This window comes from Zootoca vivipara, chromosome 8, assembly GCF_963506605.1.
Source record: "Zootoca vivipara chromosome 8, rZooViv1.1, whole genome shotgun sequence".
NCBI classification, from domain to species: Eukaryota; Metazoa; Chordata; class Lepidosauria; order Squamata; family Lacertidae; genus Zootoca; species Zootoca vivipara.
The window spans coordinates 32,658,736-32,677,842 of NC_083283.1; the positions used below are offsets into that span (position 1 = coordinate 32,658,736).

Genomic DNA, 19,107 nt, shown 5'->3' on the forward strand with positions numbered 1-19,107 from the left:
CAAAACAAATACAAATGTACATTGTGTTGAGCTTCATCTCTGTTCAATTTTAATCCAATTCATGAAGAGACATAAAATAAAATGGAAATCATATATTTTGTTAGTCTCCATCTCAGCTGAAATTTGTTGGTTGTGGTTTTGTTGCAAAAGGTGATAACCTCTTGATCAGCTCCCCCCCCCCACTTTATGGTTGATATTTGGACTTGCTATGTTACAAATAGGTATCTGCACCAAGAAAGGTTTAATTCTAACAGATTTGTAGCTTAAGTTCCATTTTGTAAATCATGCTGTGATTTCATTCTGTGCCAACTGAGTAGCTGAGAGGAAGTTGTTAAGAACCCCCAAAACAGTTGGGGGAGGAGCCCTGTTGCATAAACAGGTTGTTCTGCTCACACAAGGAGTTACTCAACATTGCTTTGAATACAAATCTTTGAACATACATGAGCATCAAAGCTTTGAACCTACACAGATACTGTAGTACAGGTGTTGCATACTGTCATAAAGTTACTCCCACCAGCAGCTGAACTGCTGTAAACTGAAGTTAATGGTCCAGAGACCTAAGGGTAACCCCATATAAAGTACATCACAGTGACATTTTGGATTTGTTTTGCAAGCTGCAGAATATGTTTCTACCTTGCTACTACCTTGGGTAACATTTGGCCAAAATTGTAATAAGTCCCCAGTTTTTAATGTGTACAGATTGCGTCCTAACTTGACTCAGCAAAGCATAGGGGCGTGCTGTTCTCCTGCTCTCCACATCCTGGCAGTTCGCAGACTAGAATGAATGTCTCCTGTTTGTTTGGAAAATAAATACAAAATACCACATTGAAAAGATGTTTAGTAAGCGCCATAGCTCATGAATTACAACTGATTAATTTATTATTTTTATTGGATTTCTGAAGAGAACTTTTTAGCCAGGTGATATTATGCTTTTGCATGCCACATTTTATATGTTCAGCATTAAGGATTTCCTCTTCATAATTCAATTTTTCCTGTGACTGGTCTATTTTGTATAGCAATTGGGGTCGGCTGAGTTGTATATTCAAAGCAACGACTGGCCTGAAAACACTTCAGTATTAGTGTTTACTTCAGTCAAATGCTACTTGAAGTTGATGGCCATAAAGAACTTAATTCTACTTATAGTTTGTAGCGTATTGCATATTTTGTAGCATATTGCATTTTGTCTCATTTTCATGCTCAGCAAAACCTAGATGAAATAACTTTGTAACACATCAGTTAACTGCACTTATATCCCATTTTCTTCCTACCCTATGGAATGATCTCTTTCTTTCTTTCTTTCTTTCTTTCTTTCTTTCTTTCTTTCTTTCTTTCTTTCTTTCTTTCAGTGGTCTTGATGTATGTATACAGTGTACATGTTTATAATGTGGTTAAGAAACAGGATTTTGTGCTCACAATAATCTCTGTAGTGCTCCTGGCTTCTCAGTGGAAGACTTGCGATAATTCAGCTGTTGTTTATTGTCATTTTGTAAAACGAGTATCTGAAATGGCTGTCAGCACAAGCAGTAGATTTTTAAAATAGAAGTTTTGTCACTAACATCGATTGTGATGGCCCCTTCCTCAGACCTCACTTTTTCTTTTTAATAGCATTCAGGCTTTTTGCTGTGATTTTTGATCAAGCAAAATGCCTTGCATCAGTTGCAGAATGAGTGAAGAAGGAATCAAAATTCCTGTGCATTACTCGAAGAATGCAACTTTCTTTTCTGTTGTGGTGTTAAAACCTCCTCCTGCTATTTTGGGGCTTATTAGAGGGGCTTATTAGAGGTGGCTGACGTAGTCTAATATGTAAGCAGCTCAGTGAACAGCTATATTAAGAACCTTAGTGTATGGGAATACAGATACTAGAAGCCATTTTGTGTTGATGTCAGACTAGCTAATTCCCCCCCCCCCCCTGGTTGTAGTTATAGCTTAAAGTAGAAAAACGATATTTGGATTTGCCAGAGCTGAAGTTCTCAGTATTTGAAAGGAAGCGTTTTATTTTAGAGACAGAGATGCTAAGGCATGTGCTTTTAAGTACCAGTAATCATGGTCATGAATCTTAGTCATGTATCTGATGGTTACAATATGTGGTAAAGAGCTCCTGCTGCCCATTTGCTGCCTAATGTGTTTATTACATTGTCTTCCCAGTGGCATCTGTATGTTAGCTAAAAAATTCATGAGCATTATTGGCTTTCAGTCAGACAACGGAAGGCACATTCCCTTTTCTAATACATTGCTTTAAGGCTGTTTATATAAAAATCAGTGTGAAAGAAGTATAGTAAATTGAAATGAATCTTTAACATTTTGCTGCCATTTACAGCATTAGATCGCTGATCACTCACAACTTTTCCTGGGGAATGGTCATGCCATGGCCATCTTTTGGTCAGTGGAGGCACAAGACTAGCATGAAGAAAGGAAAGGAAAAAGAGGGTATTTAGAACTGAGATACTTAAATAAGTAGAATAAAAATAATATGTAATTTTTAAAAGTTTGGCCCATCTTGCCTGATAAGTTAAAAAAATATATTTACATAGTATTGTGAAATCATAGAATTGTAGAGTTGGAAGGGACCACGTGGGTCATCTAGTCCATCCCCTGCAATGCAGTAATCCTTTGTCCAATGTGGGGCTGGAACACATGACTCTGAAATGAAGAGTCTCATGCTTTACTAGCACAGCTATCTAACAGGTGGGATAAATGACAGAATGGGATAAATGACAGAAATGACATCAGTGCGGGTACCAGACAGTCTGCTCTGGGGAGGGCTATCTGTAGCAGGGATGCAACCTCTGTGAAGAGCTCTCCTTCTGTAGATGCCTGCTGCAACTGGTGGAGCATCCAAGGAAGGGCCTGAGAAGATCTTCAAGGTCTGGATAAGTACATGTGGCGGCTATCGATCCTTCAACATAGCTTCATTTCAGGCTGTGAATGGATTTAAAAGTAAAAAACAAAACAAAACAGCAATATGAATCGGAGCTAGAAAAAGACTAGGAGCCTATGAGGCTTGTACAGGTTTAGTGAGATATACCTTTCTGTCCCATTTGGCAATCTTGCAGCTGTGTTCTGAACTAACTGAAACTTCCACACTATATTTAAATACTCCTATGTACAACATATTGTTGTAGTTCAGATACGAGGTGACTGGTGTATGATAGAGAACAAAAACCAGGCTAGGGTCTAATTCAGTGTATATCAGGCATCTTTTGTATTCTTGTGGGGGATGATTTGTTTCCTGGAAAATTGTATTTTTAAAATTTTTAAATCTTTATGGTAAAAAAAGTTGATTGTAAGTAATAACTAGGTTAATTTTACATAATCTGGATATAAACCTTCCTTCAGTAGCACCTTAAAGACCAACTAAGTTTTGTTTTGGTATGAGCTTTCGTGTGCATGCAAACTTCTTCAGATGTGTGCATGCACACGAAAGCTCATACCAAAATAAAAACTTAGTTGGTCTTTAAGGTGCTACTGAAGGAATTTTTTTCTATTTTGCTTCGACTCAGACCAACACGGCTACCTAACTGTAACTGGATATAAACCTGTTCACCATAAAGTTAATCACTAAACAGAATCAATGCCCCTACTAGATACGTTGAATTAAATAGTGCCTTTCTATATAAATGAAGAACCAATTGGATCATTTCTCAAATTGAAACATTGGCATTTCATTTTCATCTGATGAAAATAAATTGCTCTAGCATGCTCAGTAAATCTCAAACCTTACTTTTGCCTCTGCCATGGGATTTCGTTTTTGGTTGCTGCTTTGTTTTTGTGAGGGTTGGGCTGGGCCCCCCCCAAACGCAACCCGAAACACTCATTTCCAGGTTTGAAGTGGTCGTAATCCAAAATGTTCGTTAACTAGGCTGTTCGTAACCTGAGGTGCCACTGTATAACAAACATTTCTTTGGTAGAAAGATGTAGCCCAAAGCCAGTGTTGGCTCTTTGGGGCCTATATACGGTTGTCAAAATATACATAGATTGTATTATTTACTTACCCAACCTCTATATTATTTTTATGCTTGCATTTGTGCAGCAAGCCTTAATTTATCAACTGTGATAGTGTGTCTGTCTGTCTATAGCTGTGTCTCTTCAGAGGTACCTAATCATTTACTAAATTCATGCTCTGACTATTGTATTAAACTTTTTTACTTTCAATGCAGGGTACAGTAGGCTTTGTGTACTTATATATCTGTTACCAATGAACCTTTATTTCATTCGATGAATAGTGATGATTGTGTAGAGTGGAGGCTTTGAGTAGTTACAGATGTTGCAAAACAGTAAAGTTTTCAGGAAATTCATAGACTGTTCTTTATGAAACTTTAAATAATCATCCTGGGATATGAAGGGAAATTATAGTAACTTTGCTTTCAGATATTATGCTTATATTGGCAGGATTACCTCTCAAATTGGAGAATTCAACTTAACTGGCATTCATTTACTGTTGCCATAGATAGTAGAAAGGAATTTGGTATGGTGAGATATGTATAATACAGTTGTGCATAGAAAGGCGCAGTTAGTAAAGCCAAGTCTCTTATTTTATGTAAAGTTTTAGTAAAGTAGCAGTTGGATTGTTTTATTTTACTTTATTCACTTGGTCATAACAGTGGCTTGTTTTGGCTTTATCTATTTTTGTAACTCAACAGTTAATTAAATCTTGCCACACTGATTTGTATAAAATTGTGCAGTTGTGGGCAGAACCTGACATTCAAAGATGTGTCTCCTAATATTCTCTCTGCTGGTAATGAAGAGAGAGAGAGAGAGAGAGAAACACTGATGTGATATCATTGTGTTGAGAATCCCACCTTCCAATGAATTAATTGGATGTGGCTTGCAGAACTGATGACATTATGTGCTTTGTTTCATTTCCTTTCTAGAAGTGACGTGGGTGGTGCTGTGGTTTAAGCCACTGAGCCTAGGGCTTGTCAATCGAAAGGTCGGTGGTTTGAATCCCTGTGACGGGGTGAGCTCCCATTGCTTGGTCCCAGCTCCTGCCAACCTAGCAGTTTGAAAGTACGTCATAGTGTAAGTAGATAAATAGGCACCGCTCCGGCAGGAAGGTAAACGGCGTTTCCATACGCTGCTCTGGTTTCACCAGAAGCAGCTTAGTCATGCTGGCCACAGGACCCGGAAAAACTGTCTGCAGACAAATGTCAGCTCCCTCGGCCAGTAAAGCGAGATGAGTGCTGCAACCCCAGAGTCATTCACGACTGGACGTAACTGTCAGGGGTCCTTTACCTTTTTTAGAAGGGCAGGGAGGAAAAGGAGGTATGAGACTACTAGTTAGCACCAGTAAGTAGCCTTTCATCCTCTATACTTGTAACTTTAAAGTCACAAGTTGTGCTTTCAGTCCAGCCCGTTTGTTGCTGTGCACATGGATGAACTATTTATTGCTAGGGAATTCTTACCATAAACGTTTTATTTTAAAGGTATGCTCAGAGCAGGAATTGCATAGTTGAAATTATTGTGGTCAATTAACTTACAGGTACAAGAGTATTTTCTCCTGCCACATTGTCCCTCTGGCTCACACAGCTGATATGCAGGAAAGCGGCTGCTACACTACCCCCATATCAGCTGTTAGACAGGAGGCCTCTGCAAAGCCCTGCTTGTGCTTTCAGCTCGTGAGGAGACCCTTCTGGGCGTCTTCTTTGGGCTCTGGGGAGGGTCTCCTCATGAGCCAGGAAGACTCTCCAGGGTGCTCTCCATTTCTGGGATCCACTCCTGGGTTCCTGGCACTGTATGTTTGGTCGCACACAAATAGAATGTGTGTAGATGGGGAGTTGCCTGTACAAACTTCTAGCAGGGGTACTAAAGATGAGGAAGTAGTAGAATGCTATATTTGTATCATTGATCCATTCTGCTTTTTCATGTTTGTGTGTGTTTATTTCCTTGCATTTTATGCACTTAAAATGGAAGATTATCTGCAAGATTATCATTGCTTCTATTTCATACTTAGGTTCAGGCCTCTCCTGTTATACTGTTCTGCAGTGTAGAGGATGTGAATAAGAGTTTGTTGTCAGAATGAAAACAGAAACTATTGTTTTGATACTGATAACAAGAGAGAATGGAAACAGTTTTCTTGCTCTGTTCTTTTACCCAACATCTGGTAGAAACCAGAGTGTTCTCAATAATTGTAATTACATCCCAAGAATTTACATTTGTGTTATGGTTCCCATTTTAACATTCAGAGAAAAAAGAGGCATTACTTTTTTAAATAAAAATAAACTTGTGCATCGGAAAACTTCAGTCATCGGTTAAAAGCTCCGCTGAAATGCTTTTCTAAGCTCTGTTTTTGAGAAAAATGTGTGAAATAGTAGAAAGGTGTTAAATTTATTAGGGTTATTTTCTTTGGTGCCATTCTACATAGCCTTAAATCCTATCTTTATACCATTATTTAGCTAATAATTTCTACTGCCTGCTTCTGTTTGGGGCTAAACAGCATATAAAAAGCTTGGAAGGTGTACTTAATTGGATATACTACTTGAATGCCTCATTGAATCCTAGATCAACAGAAAATTAAAATATTTCAAGTGCAAAGGCTACTGTGGTTATATTTTATCAGGCCATCCTCTTATTTGTTTATTTGAATAATTTATTTATATATTTGTTATCCACACTTCCACAAAAAAATACATCAAAGCAGTATACAGCATATAAGAATGAAATCCAGAAAACTTCAGCAAATACTTATTTGATTAAAAAGAGAAAATTCACATTGCAGAGGCCTGGCTAAAACATAGTTTTCAGAAGATGTCTGAAATAAGGGAGGGATAGTTCCTGCTGAACATCTACTAGTAGGGCATTCCACAAGGCACAGCCTGCTACTATTACTAGCCCTAGTGAAGGTCACCTGAACCTAATGGGTGTGGGGAACCACCGCAGGATTGTAACCTTAGGCCAGGTCAGGTATCCCCAAACTCGGCCCTCCAGATGTTTTGGGACTACAATTCCCATCATCCACGACCGCTGGTCCTGTTAGCTAGGGATGATGAGAGTTGTAGTCCCAAAACATTTGGAGGCACTCCCTGCTGTTTTCATTTCTACAATTAATGCAATTTGTCAAAATTTTCTGTTTCAATAATCCTGAACTTTAGGTGTTCTATTAAATTGTACAGTGAGCCTTGACAGCCAATTGCCAAATTTAAGTTGAAGATGCTGATACACACTGCTTCTAAATAAATCACTATGTTCTTTTGGGGAGATTGATCAGCATAGAACAACTGGGGATGTAAAGCAAGATAACGTCTAGTAGCAATACAGCTACTGGAAGTGACCCTAAATGAATTTTCAAGAACAGGGCTATAGATTAATTACTATGTTAGTTTTTTTGTTGAAAATTTGGTAATGAATTACTGTTCCATGATTGGAATCTGTATTGAATTATTCTAGAATATTTGTATACAACATTTCAATAAGGAAAAAACTCAATATTTATTTGTTTGTTGGTTTGTTTCTGTGCACATCCATTTATCTAAAGTTGCCAGTAGAGGGGGACAACATTTGCCTGCTTCCAGTCTGCTGGGACCTCACCTGTTCTCCATGAATGCTCTGTGTCGTATGAGGGCAGAGTGGGGTGGCGGTTTCACTCAGCGATATATTGCTGGGGAAACCGCCGCCAGTCTTGAGTCCCTCTGCTAGCAACGTCTGCTGGAGGAAGGGACTCAAGCTGCCAAACTCAGGAGTGGTGGCAATTTCCCCAGCGATATACCACTGAGTGAAGCCAATGTTGCAGTCTGCTCCTCATCCTGAGCAATACATTGCTATATTGTCCAGGCTTACTCAGCTCACCTGTAAGCTTCTTATGCAGCCACGCTTGTTTCTTTACATGCTTCCCACTTTTCTTTCATGTTGGAATTGTCTATCTTTGTGCCTTCAGTATTTCGCCTATAATAAACTCCCATCCATCTTGAACTCCGTTCTCTTTGAGTACTTCTGACCACGGTATCTCACCCAGTAGCCCCCTAAGCTTTTTGAAATTAGCCTTCTTAAAGTCCAGATTGCATGCCCGACTACCTTGCATCTGTATAATGAAACCCAAGAGGACATGATCATTTTCTCCCAAGGTACTAGGTCCAAGATACCGGTACAGTGGTACCTCGGTTTATGAACACAATTGGTTCCGGAAGTCTGTTCATAAACTGAAGCGTTCATAAACTGAAGCGAACTTTCCCATTGAAAGTAATGGAAAGTGGATTAATCCGTTCCAGACGGTCCATGGAGTACTTAAACTGAAGCGTTCATAAACTGAAGCGAACTTTCCCATTAAAAGTAATGGAAAGTGGATTAATCCGTTCCAGACGGGTCTGCGGAGTACTTAAACTGAAATGTTCATAAACTGAAGCATGGGTGTAATTGGTTCCGGAAGTCTGTTCATAAACTGAAGCGTTCATAAACTGAAGCGAACTTTCCCATTGAATGTAATGGAAAATGAATTAATCCGTTCCAGATGGGTCCGCGGCGTTCATAAACCGAAAATTCATAAACCGAGGTGTTCATAAACCGAGGTTCCACTGTATATGATTCCCCCCTTTTGGGAATGGGAAATGAAATTGCCAGAAGGGCAATGGAGGAATTTGTTGGACCTTACATTCTTGGCAGAGCTTGAGTTCCAACAGGTATTAGGGTAGTTGAAGTCTCCCATCTCTCCTTTTTGAATGTTTTGTAATCTGCTGTAGGAAGGCATCATCCTTGGAGGACTGGATTATCTATCACTGCTCCTTGTGGGGAAAAATATGATCTAACTAACTATGAGTTGTGTGAAAAGGTAATTTTTGTCTGTTTTGAATCTTCCAACAGTCGGCTTCATTGAGTGGCCCCAAATTGTAGTACTATGAGAGGAGAAAAACATTTTCTATACACTTTCTCCATACCATGCAACATTTTGTACATCTTTATCATGTCGCCTCCTACTCTCATTTTCCCTATATGAAAATGTTCCAAATATACGTTTCCTTATGGGGGAATTGCTCCATCCCCTTTATATTGCTGTGGATCTTTTAGTTTTGCTGTTGTTTCCTTTTGCCATTTATCATGGTGGTGCTTAGAAACTTTCTTGGTAGCTGATCTGCAAGTGTGGAACTTGCTTCCCTGGAAAACTTGGCAGAGTTTGAGCTTTAATAATGCCTGGAGGTTTTCTTCAAAACTTTTCTTATTTAGCTTTGATGTTCATGGCTGGGGTACGCATAAATTAGGTAACAATTACACACACACACACACACACACACACACACACACACACACACACAAATAAAACCTTTATTATAATATTTTCCTAGCAATAAGTAGTTATATTGGATTGGTCCATTGTTGCTACCTTTCTTATGCCCTTGGAACAGGCTACAAATGTAAATAAAATGAACACCTTATGGGAAGCTAAGATGGTATAGGGTGTTAGGTGATAACTGCACATTCAATAATTTAGCAAATGACCATTTTCAGTAGCTCTTTAAGGAACTTTATACTTGTTCAGACGCATACTGATCTATTTATCTTTATATCAGCATTCAAAACTCCCATTGTTCTAGACACATTTTGCAACAGGGAATTTCATTAGCATGAGCAGTTTCTAATGTCTGGGTGCAGTACTGCACCTAAGATTTCATATTAAAAGAGTGGAAGGAAAGGAGGACCTTTTTCTGCCACCCCACTTCCAGTCACTCTCTGAACACTGGAGATGAGATCCTCTTAAGAATATTAGGGGTACAGGCAGGGGAAGCATGGCTTTGTTTTTTGCAGTCTTCGGATGAGGACTAGACCATGTGAAAAATGAACATAAGATTTTAGCTGCAGTTCATTCATTTTCAGCTTTGTATTCTTGTTATAAAAATGCGCACCTAGACATTCCGTTGTTGTGCCCATAACTTAGGTTTAAGGTGCCATTTAGCTCATAGCTTTCATATCTCAGTTTCTAACACTGCTTTGTATCTTACTGTCTTCCATGTTGCTTGATGGCTCATGTTTTAGCCTCAGAACAACTGTGTGATGTTGGGTAGACTGAGAAAGAGCAACTTTCCCAAGGTTACTAACTGAAAAATTAGCAAAAGAAAATAGCAAGCATGTGTGTTTGTGTACAAAGAAAATCAGCTTTAACAAATATTCCAAAGGGCAGTGGGGTGGACAGTAGCTTGAAAGGGAGAAAGCTAGAGTTCAGGTCCAAATTGTCCCAAATATAAGCCACACCCGAATATAAGCCATACCTTTAAAATTCAAGGAGAAAAGAAGAAGATAATACCCGAATATAAGCTGCTTCCTTAAAATTCCAATCTGGAAAAGAGGATGGGAGAAAGGGTTAAATACTACTTCCCCTAGAACCATTGCCACCATCTATTTCACCACCCCCAGGACTCTTTAACTTAAAAGAAAACCATAAACCGAGAAAATCTGATCATGGCAGAGTTGCAGTCTTAATCAGGTCAATGAGTTCAAAATCAGGTCATGGGATCAGTTATACACCACACCTATTTGGCAACTGCTTTCATGCTATTATCACTGTTAAAAGCTACTGTTTGGAGCATACCCTGAATTTTGGTTACTCAAACAAACATAAGGAAATATTCTCTCAGAATGTTCAACAAGTGCTTTTATACAATAGTATTTTGAAAGATATATTCAGGTATCTTGAAGAGCTTGAAGTTAGTTGTTTAATGTTCAGTAATCTCCAACCCTATTATTTTAGACAAAAATTGCTGGCTAGCTACTAAGTGATGTGAACGCATCATATGTATTGAATGTTACATCACTGTAAACTTTCAGTAGCTCTATGTAATTGGATTTGTAGATGGTTCTTTTTTATTTATTTTCCTATTTTTAATCTGTTACTTAATGCCAAGCTTTTTGGTTGAGAATATTTAACTCATTAAAAATGTCAGGCTGATAAGCCTTCTTCGTGACATGCTCGCTAGGAGGTAATATGATTTGGAAAAAGAACTGTGTTGTGTTTTTGAAAGATCAGACATGTTCTGAAAGGAAAATGAAACAGCATTTGGGAATTTGAAAAAAAAGAAGAAGAAGAAAAGAGAGTCTGCCTCATTATATAGCAGATGGTAGACTATCCCAAAAGTCTTCAGAGCTAAGGCACCACTGAAGGATGAAACTGCCGACCTGTGCCACATACACTGGAAATCCAGACTGTGGACACACCTACATGAAGGATAATGTGATAATTAGTTATAATAGCAATGTAAACTTCTCACAGTAGACTGTGTAGAATTGTTATGCAGAACTAAACGAAAAACAAAATGCCTCTTCTGGGAAGTTTTAAGGAAGAGGAGAGTTTTAGAGAAAAACTCTACTGTAAGCAATTAAATTTACAACTGTGCACAAATTTCATTTTGGGTCATAAGTACCGTAGTCTTGCTTTAGAAGGCTCCTGCTGTTGTGGGTGTCATCCGTCTGTCTCTAGAGACAATGGAGAAATGCGTCTTTGGGGGTGAACTCAAACCGTTGGAGAGTTCCTTAGAAGGATTGGTTTAATATTAAATAAGCCTGCTAACTAGGATGCAGTTTGTTGTACACTTTGTTATATATAACACAGTTGGTTGCTTCCTCAGCTTAACTATGAAGTTGGATAGACCTTTTTCTATTTAGGTTGCTAAATGATGCTTAGGACTACTGAGAGAGCTTTCTATCTTGGGTTGTGTGTGTGTGATTGAGACGGTGTGATTCTCTCTCTCTCTCTCTCTCTCTCTCTCACACACACACACACACACACACACACCTCCTCCATCCCTCCCATGATTTAGAACACATGGAAACCTCTAAAGAAATAACTAAGAATAATTTAATTTGCTACAAACCATTGTGCTTTAGTTCTTCCTAAAACATGCAAGTGTTGGTATTTTGTATAGATTTAAATCATTCCCTTGTAAAAAAAATGGCAATGTGCGCATATCTTTCTGGTGTAATTTAGATTCACGTATTTCCATAGTGTATAAAACTTACACAGATGTACATCACCCCAATCAGTAGACTGCAGATATTTGTTTTAAACTAGCTTGGTAGAGTCAGATGGAAAGATTGCTTTCTTTTGACCAGAGAGTGTATCTCTTTAACTCCCTGGGGGCACTAAAGCAATGGAAGTGTCCCTCCCTTATTTTTTTTGAAGCTTTGGTGTATGGTTAATACTACAAGGATAAGAGCTTGTAAACATATAGAAGACCTTGTGTAGAAGACCTTAGAATAGCTGATTTTAGTTAAGGCAGGGCCCAAGATTCAGGTAGGGACCCAGGTGGCGCTGTGGTTAAACCACTGAGCCTAGGGCTTGCTGATCAGAAGGTCGGCGGTTCGAATCTCTGTGACAGGGTGAGCTCCCGTTGATTGGTCCCAGCTCCTGCCAACCTAGCAGTTCGAAAGCACGTCAAAAATGCAAGTAGATAAATAGGAACTGCTACAGCGGGAAGGTAAACAGCGTTTCCATGTGCTGCTCTGGTTTGCCAGAAGCGGCTTTGTCATGCTGGCCACATGACCTGGAAGCTATACGCCGGCTCCCTCGGCCAATAATGCGAGATGAGCGCGCAACCCCAGAGTCGGTCACGACTGGACCTAATGGTCAGGGGTCCCTTTACCTTTACCTTTAAGATTCAGGTAAATATATAAGCAGCTGAAAGACTACACTACTACGGTAGTTGGTCCTGTATTTACTTATTTGTAAACTGTTACATCCTAGGAGAAATAGCTTAGAAGATTTTTCAAGGTTCAGAAACAGTGTATAATGAGATCCTGATTACCAAATTGCTTTTATCAGAGAGAAAGAAAAACTGTTTATTAATTGTTTTCTGATAGAACACCTCTGGAAGTTTAATGGAAATTTAAGGAAAAAAATGTACGTTGTCTATTGAAACAACTGGATTATAAAAGTGGTGGGATACAATGACTATTGAAAGCTCAAGTACTATTAGACTTATGGAATATAAACACTGTCTCTTTATTCTAACTGTTTTATTATGCTTTGTCTCTTTCAGTTGCTGATATGTGTTTAAGATGAGTGGGATTGGTGAAAATTCCTCTGACCCAGCCCGGGCAGAGTCAAGAAAACGCAAGGAATGTCCTGATCAACTTGGACCCAGGTTAGTTAGAATGCTTTATAGAACCCCGGGAGCTAAAGGATTTACAGAAAAATATATTATTTGATTGGTTTGGTGCATATATTCACTTTGCCTTACCACTCTTTTAAGTTGCTATTATAGATGACAAGTTATTTAATTTTATTGTCGTTTAAAATTATTGTACCATTTATTCTTTGAATTTTGTTTCTGGGGAAAGAAAAAAACAGTTTTGAGTCAACATCTTCCTGCTGAGGATGTATTAAGTCAGTCGAACCTTCAGTTGTAGGGTTTGGTCTTTCAGTTTCTATAAAATTGCAGTTATATGAAGTTACTAACTACGGTAGTGCCCAACTCCTTTATTCAATCCATTGTCCATTGACTGTTTAATATTACTTTCTAAGCACACATAATCTTAAATGTTTTGCAGGTGTCAATTGAAAAAATAATGCATGTCTTTCACCATGAAGTCTTGGAAAGTCTTTTAGAAGTTATATGGTCAAATTGACAAATTGACATCACGAGATGTTTGCATATAAAGAGCAATGCTGCATGTGGGCCAAGCACTTAAATTGCCTGCATTCAGCCCATATTTTTGTCATCCTAAGCTAGATAATGGGATGTTAGAATAAACTTGTCCCTCAATTTAAAAATTCTGTCGGGAGTATATGTAGTTTCAGGAACAGGAAGGAAGCATGTCTCCCCATGTAACATACCCCTTCAAGAACTGCAAAACCCAGAGGTGCTTAGTTCTTACTGGCCTTTCCTGTGAGGAGGCACCTCTTGTGATGAGGGTGTAATAATGGCCTGGCCACAAGAGAGAGGAATCTTCAGGTTGCTGGGTCAGTGGAAACACAGCTGCTCTCATAGTATTTACAGGCCTCAGAACATAAGTGAGTAAATGGCTTAGGCTTCTTGTCTCCAGAGTTCATAGCCACCTTAGGGGAAAATATATTTAAAGCCAGGGCATACATAAAGAAAACAGTGAATAATAGAGGAACTGATGGTAGATCCCAGGATCAAGAAACAGTGTCTAAAGGACATTTTGTCACTTGCGTATAATAAGTATATGTGCATGTCATACAACCTTGTCTGAATGTAAATACAAATAATGCAGCCAGAAACGTATGAAGCTTAGAGAAAGGGAACTAAATAAGCAAAGTACACTAATCAGTGCACCCAGTTTTTCAAAATGGCATAATGGGGCTGTTACAAGTTTGTGCCAGACTCAGAAAATAATCTCTGTAAAACATAATGTGTGTAGATGGCAATAAAACATCTGATAGTTACAGCAAACTAATTTCCCATGTGGTATCTGCCTTTATGTAGAAGAGCAAGGGGGAGAGCTCAAAGGTTTGCAGGTATACAAACTTTGTGGGTGGAGAACTTAAGAGGGAAGAAGCCCCAAAGCAAGCTGAATTGAATTCTGAGCATGTTCAGTGGGCACCCAGCACTGTGTGTCTGTTTAGGGAAAAAATGAGGGCAGGGGCAGAGACTGGGAGTATCATGGGAAAAGGTTGTGGCTGGCTGGAACCCTGAGCAGGAAGATGGTGGAGGGGGGGGCTGGGTTTTGCCTGTTAAATAGCCCTTGAAGACTGAATATTTTCATTGGCCACAGAATGCAGAGTGCTTGCTGTGGGCAGGAAGGGGTGGAGTGGAATATCATGAAAAAAGGCAAGGATAAGTGGATGGAATACTGAACTGAACAAGAGCAGTGCACTCTGCAATATTTTGTTGCTGGTTCCACTTGTAAATAAAGAGTTAAGACCAGATTAGCTAATGATCCTGGAGATCTTTGCTTTCATCAGCATCATGTGACTTAACTCACAGTAACTCTAGGAAATGAGTGATCTATTTTGTAGTCCGCTTTGGCACTGTACACCTTGCTGTTCTGGTCTCCTTACACCACTTGCTCTAGTTTGGTTTATATGGTAAAATTAGAGAGGGGTGTGTGTGTGTGACAGAGAGAGAGAGAGAGAGAGAGAGAGAGAGAGAGAGAGAGAGAGAGAGAGAGAGAGAGAGAGAGAGAGAGAGAGAGAGAGAGAGAGATTGTGTGTGAGAATCTGTTAGGACAGGTGGCCAATTCTTTTGTTCTTGTGTCTTTTTTTCCCCTATAAGCAACACTGTGTGTATGCTACACCCCCCCCCAAAAAAAGTTAAAATCTGTGTTTAGAAAAGCTAAATTCTCAGATGCATGTAAGTTATGTCAATCAAGCAAGTTATTATGCCTTTATCCTGCATAATCTGCAAGTCTTGAATAAATAAAAAAGAGCCATTTTGAGCTCTTCACCCTGCAGCTACTGGGATTCGGATTCCACCACTACTTTTGATTTTTGTACCTATCATTGCTTGCGGATTCTAAATTCTTTGCAGCTACGATGGCTAGCAATTTTTTGTTTTGCTTTTAAATGAAAGCTAAGGTAATGGGAACACCAGATTTTTCACCCAGTACTGAATCATGTTCTTGAGTGATATGGTTGCGGAATTGTACCCTTGCCTTCAAAGTATATGTAATACTATACAATGGTTTAATATTCCCAATTTGCAATTGAAATATGATCTTGGGTATTCTAGTTTAAATAATCTCCAACCCCAATTTGAATGTAAGTAGTGGATTCAAGGGGATGCGGGTGGCACTGTGGTCTAAACCACTGAGCCTTGGGCTTGCTGATCGGAAGGTTGGCGGTTTGAATCCCCGTGATGGAGTGAGCTCCTGTTGCTTGGTCCCTGCTCCTGCCAACCTTGCAGTTCAAAAGTACGAAATGCAAGTAGATAAATAGGTACCGCTCCGGCGGGAAGATAAACAGCGTTTCCGTGCACTGCTCTGGTTCCCCAGAAGCGATTTAGTCGATGAGCGGCGCAACCCCAGAGTCGTTCGCGACTGGACCTAACGCTCAGGGGTACCTTTACCTTTAGTGCATTCAGGAATCAACACATTTAGTGCTACCTTCTGCCCCTAATATTTGGTAGATTGTTTGTGAATTCTTCAGGTGATGGTGTGAAGAGGGGATCGTCTTTGGGGACTCCATAATCGCCATATATAAACCTGTCAGCTGGACAAGCAGTAAATGGGCTTGGACAACTTTCCAGTGATGTTGAACGTTATTCCATAATTCAACTACCCTTAAAAGCTGTATATGTGCTAAGAACTAAAACTTTTGAGAGCATGTATGTGTGGTTAATTCTTTCCATACTTCCATATTTGAAAGTGTGCGCTAAAATGAAATATATCTATCTGAGAAATGGGAGTTGGATGTTTTTCTGCTTTTTGCCACTTTAAATTAAAATGTATGTTTTCTATGTTTAAAAAAGTTGCCAGTTTTAAAAAGTTTGACCTTTTTTATTTTCAGTCCTAAAAGAAGCACTGAGAAACGTAATCGTGAACAAGAGAATAAATACATAGAAGAGCTTGCAGAGCTGATCTTTGCTAATTTTAATGATATTGACAATTTTAACTTCAAACCTGACAAATGTGCAATCTTGAAAGAAACTGTGAAGCAGATTCGTCAAATAAAAGAACAAGGTAAGGAGAGTGTTTTCAAGTGTCCGCTTTTATGAGCTAAACACATGAAGTGGCCAAAAGGGGTAACAGTGTGTCTGTGACATTTCTGTGCAGAAACAAAATGTATACAAAATAAAATCAGAATGACCCATTCACAACAACAGTCATTGTGATAACACTCCGTCTAACTGTCCTGTGCTAATTAGTAGTAATAGCTAGATACTACGGTTACAGTGGCAATGATTCATTGGTATGAATATGATGCTCTGCATAGAATTGTCACCACTGCTACCCCTTGTATTTCAAGACCTTTTGGCCCCATTATTTATTTATTTTATGTTTGTAGGTAGATGTGCATGTTCCCACTAAGGCATATTAGTGCACACTAAGGGCAAAGAAGTAGGCTCCATATGGATAGTTTGGGTCCAAAATGGTTTTCCTTTGCGGTCAATGAAATTTGGAATTAACAGCCCATATATGTATGAAGACTTCCTTAGAAGGTTGAAGCTATTGCAAAGGTGAAAACTCCTTTGGGATGTCACAAGAATCTCTGCAGCAACTAGTGCTTTATATTTCATTTAAAAATCTGAACCCAACTGACAGATATGGTTTGCAGAGGAATAGCTTCAAAGTAGCTTAAAGTAGCATATAATGCATGTTGTGGGACAAATAAATGCTTTCTTCCACTTATGCAACGATATGTTCAGAATTGGTTCTAGCAACAAGAAAATACACGTTAGAATTTTTTTGGGAAAAGTCTTGAAAATACAAAACAGGAATGTTGTTGTTGTTGTGGTGGTGGTGGTGTTATTAAATTTCTATACTGCCCTTCATCCAAGGATCACAGGGTGGGTTACAATATTTAAAACACAAATATGCAACATAGTAGCAAACAAAAACAATGATGTAGGTTACTGGGAATGGATTTCAAAAGGCAGAGTTATTTGAAAGGCAGAGTTATTTGGAGACAGGTCTCCTCCACTAATAGTCATTCCCTGTTCCTTCTTTTTTATTTCTTTCTTTTTTGCCAAGTGTGTGAGGAAATATCCTATTGCTGCAACAGGGGTGGTTATGTGCTCCTTCGTTTTTGATAAATCTCTTTAGTCCATACAGTAGAAGCCTGTGAAACTTGTGCAGGCTGCTAAACCAGTCATCTTAGTGCTTACACTGCAAAGTGACATTACAATGATGGTTGTTGGCAGCACTTATTGCCCAGGCTGTGCTACGATGGGGGTCATTGTGCTCAATCATGTGTATTTTAAAAAGCAGCCACTACCTCTTTAGTAATCTAATTTCCTTAAAGAGGATTCATGGCTGTGCAATAACTTCTTTCACCTATGTGTTTTGTTCTGTGTTTTAGGAACTGTAGGAGTTGGCCTTTGCCTTCTAGAACCCTAGGTCTTAGAAAATAGACCTTGCTGCTTAGTGCTTTGTGTCTATTTATTATACATTTTGATCTGTAACCACTAGACTTTTATACCTATTCTTATAAATAGGGGTGGGAACAGAGTGAAAACAGGCTCTCCACCGATTACCTTTCTAGCCCAGCAGAAATCTAATGAAGAATCAGAATTATCCCTCAAAAGTACCACATGAGTCAATTGCACACGAATATTTCCTTTGCCCCACCAAAGTGTAATCCTGGTAGTGAGGGAAATGCACAGTGCTAGTTCATGGGAGAAAATTGTTGGCTGAGGGGAATTGAGAACACTTCCTTTGCCTTAGCTGGTGCAAGGAGCTACTAGGCAGAATAACACTGGATCCGCCGAAGGCCGTTCCTACTGTTTCCCTTCGCAGAAGCTTTTTATTTGAGCACTCTGCCTTTCTTACCAGGTTCTGGAACAATTGCATGAGGCTCCCATGAGATCATGCAAGAGCCTTCAGAGCCCAGTAAGCAGGGATTCCCCACTCCCTTTCTGTTGGTCTGTATAAATCTGCAATCAAGTAAGCAAAGGCAGTGTACATTCTGATTGCCCTGTAGTTCCCCCACTCTTTATTATAATGCTGTGTGCTTGACATAGATTGGAAGCATCACAAATATGAATAAACATGTCTGTACAGCATAGTAAGGTCTCTGGTGTTGCAGTTATAATCACAGCATGTGATTCTGGCCTGGAAAACTAATAGTACATTTTCTGTGTTTACTTGCATTGTTTTGACTCAGGCCATGAAAGATGTACAGTGGTGCCTCGCTTAACGAATGCCCTGCTTAACGGGATTTCCGGATTTTTCAAGCGGAGGTTGCCTCGCTAGACGAATGCGTTTTATGAAAAATTCATCTAGCGAATCACGGTTTCCCATAGGAATGCATTGAAATTCAATTAATGCGTTCCTATGGGCAAAAAAAAAAAATTCAAAAAAAAATTCAGTGCATTCCTATGGGATTCGCTAGACGAATTTTTCGCTATAAGAAAAGACCCGTGGAACGAATTAATTTCGTCTAGCGAGGCACCACTGTACATCCTCTGCTCCATACTCTGTAAATGCAAGTTTACTTGTCACTCTGGCTTCCCTGACTTTTAAATGTCACAGACTCCATTGCTTTCCTACTAATTCCAAGTCTGCTGATGA

The 19,107-nt window shown here is 39.2% G+C and overlaps 1 protein-coding gene across 9 annotated transcripts in view; it reads left to right on the forward strand.

Annotated features, from left to right (window-relative positions):
- The window catches only part of NCOA2 (nuclear receptor coactivator 2), a 131,605-nt gene that overhangs the window by 62,865 nt on the left and 49,633 nt on the right, over positions 1–19,107 (forward strand). For 8 of the 9 annotated variants that reach the window (XM_035125675.2, XM_035125669.2, XM_035125670.2 and 5 more), the window contains exons 3-4: positions 12,954–13,058; positions 16,385–16,557. In XM_035125675.2, coding sequence (XP_034981566.2) covers positions 12,973–13,058; positions 16,385–16,557 — 259 coding nt within the window. In that variant the 5' untranslated portion in view covers positions 12,954–12,972. Of the gene's footprint in view, positions 1–3,441; positions 5,020–12,953; positions 13,059–16,384; positions 16,558–19,107 lie in introns of those variants that run through there. The other variant, XM_060277755.1, reaches the window with a different exon arrangement.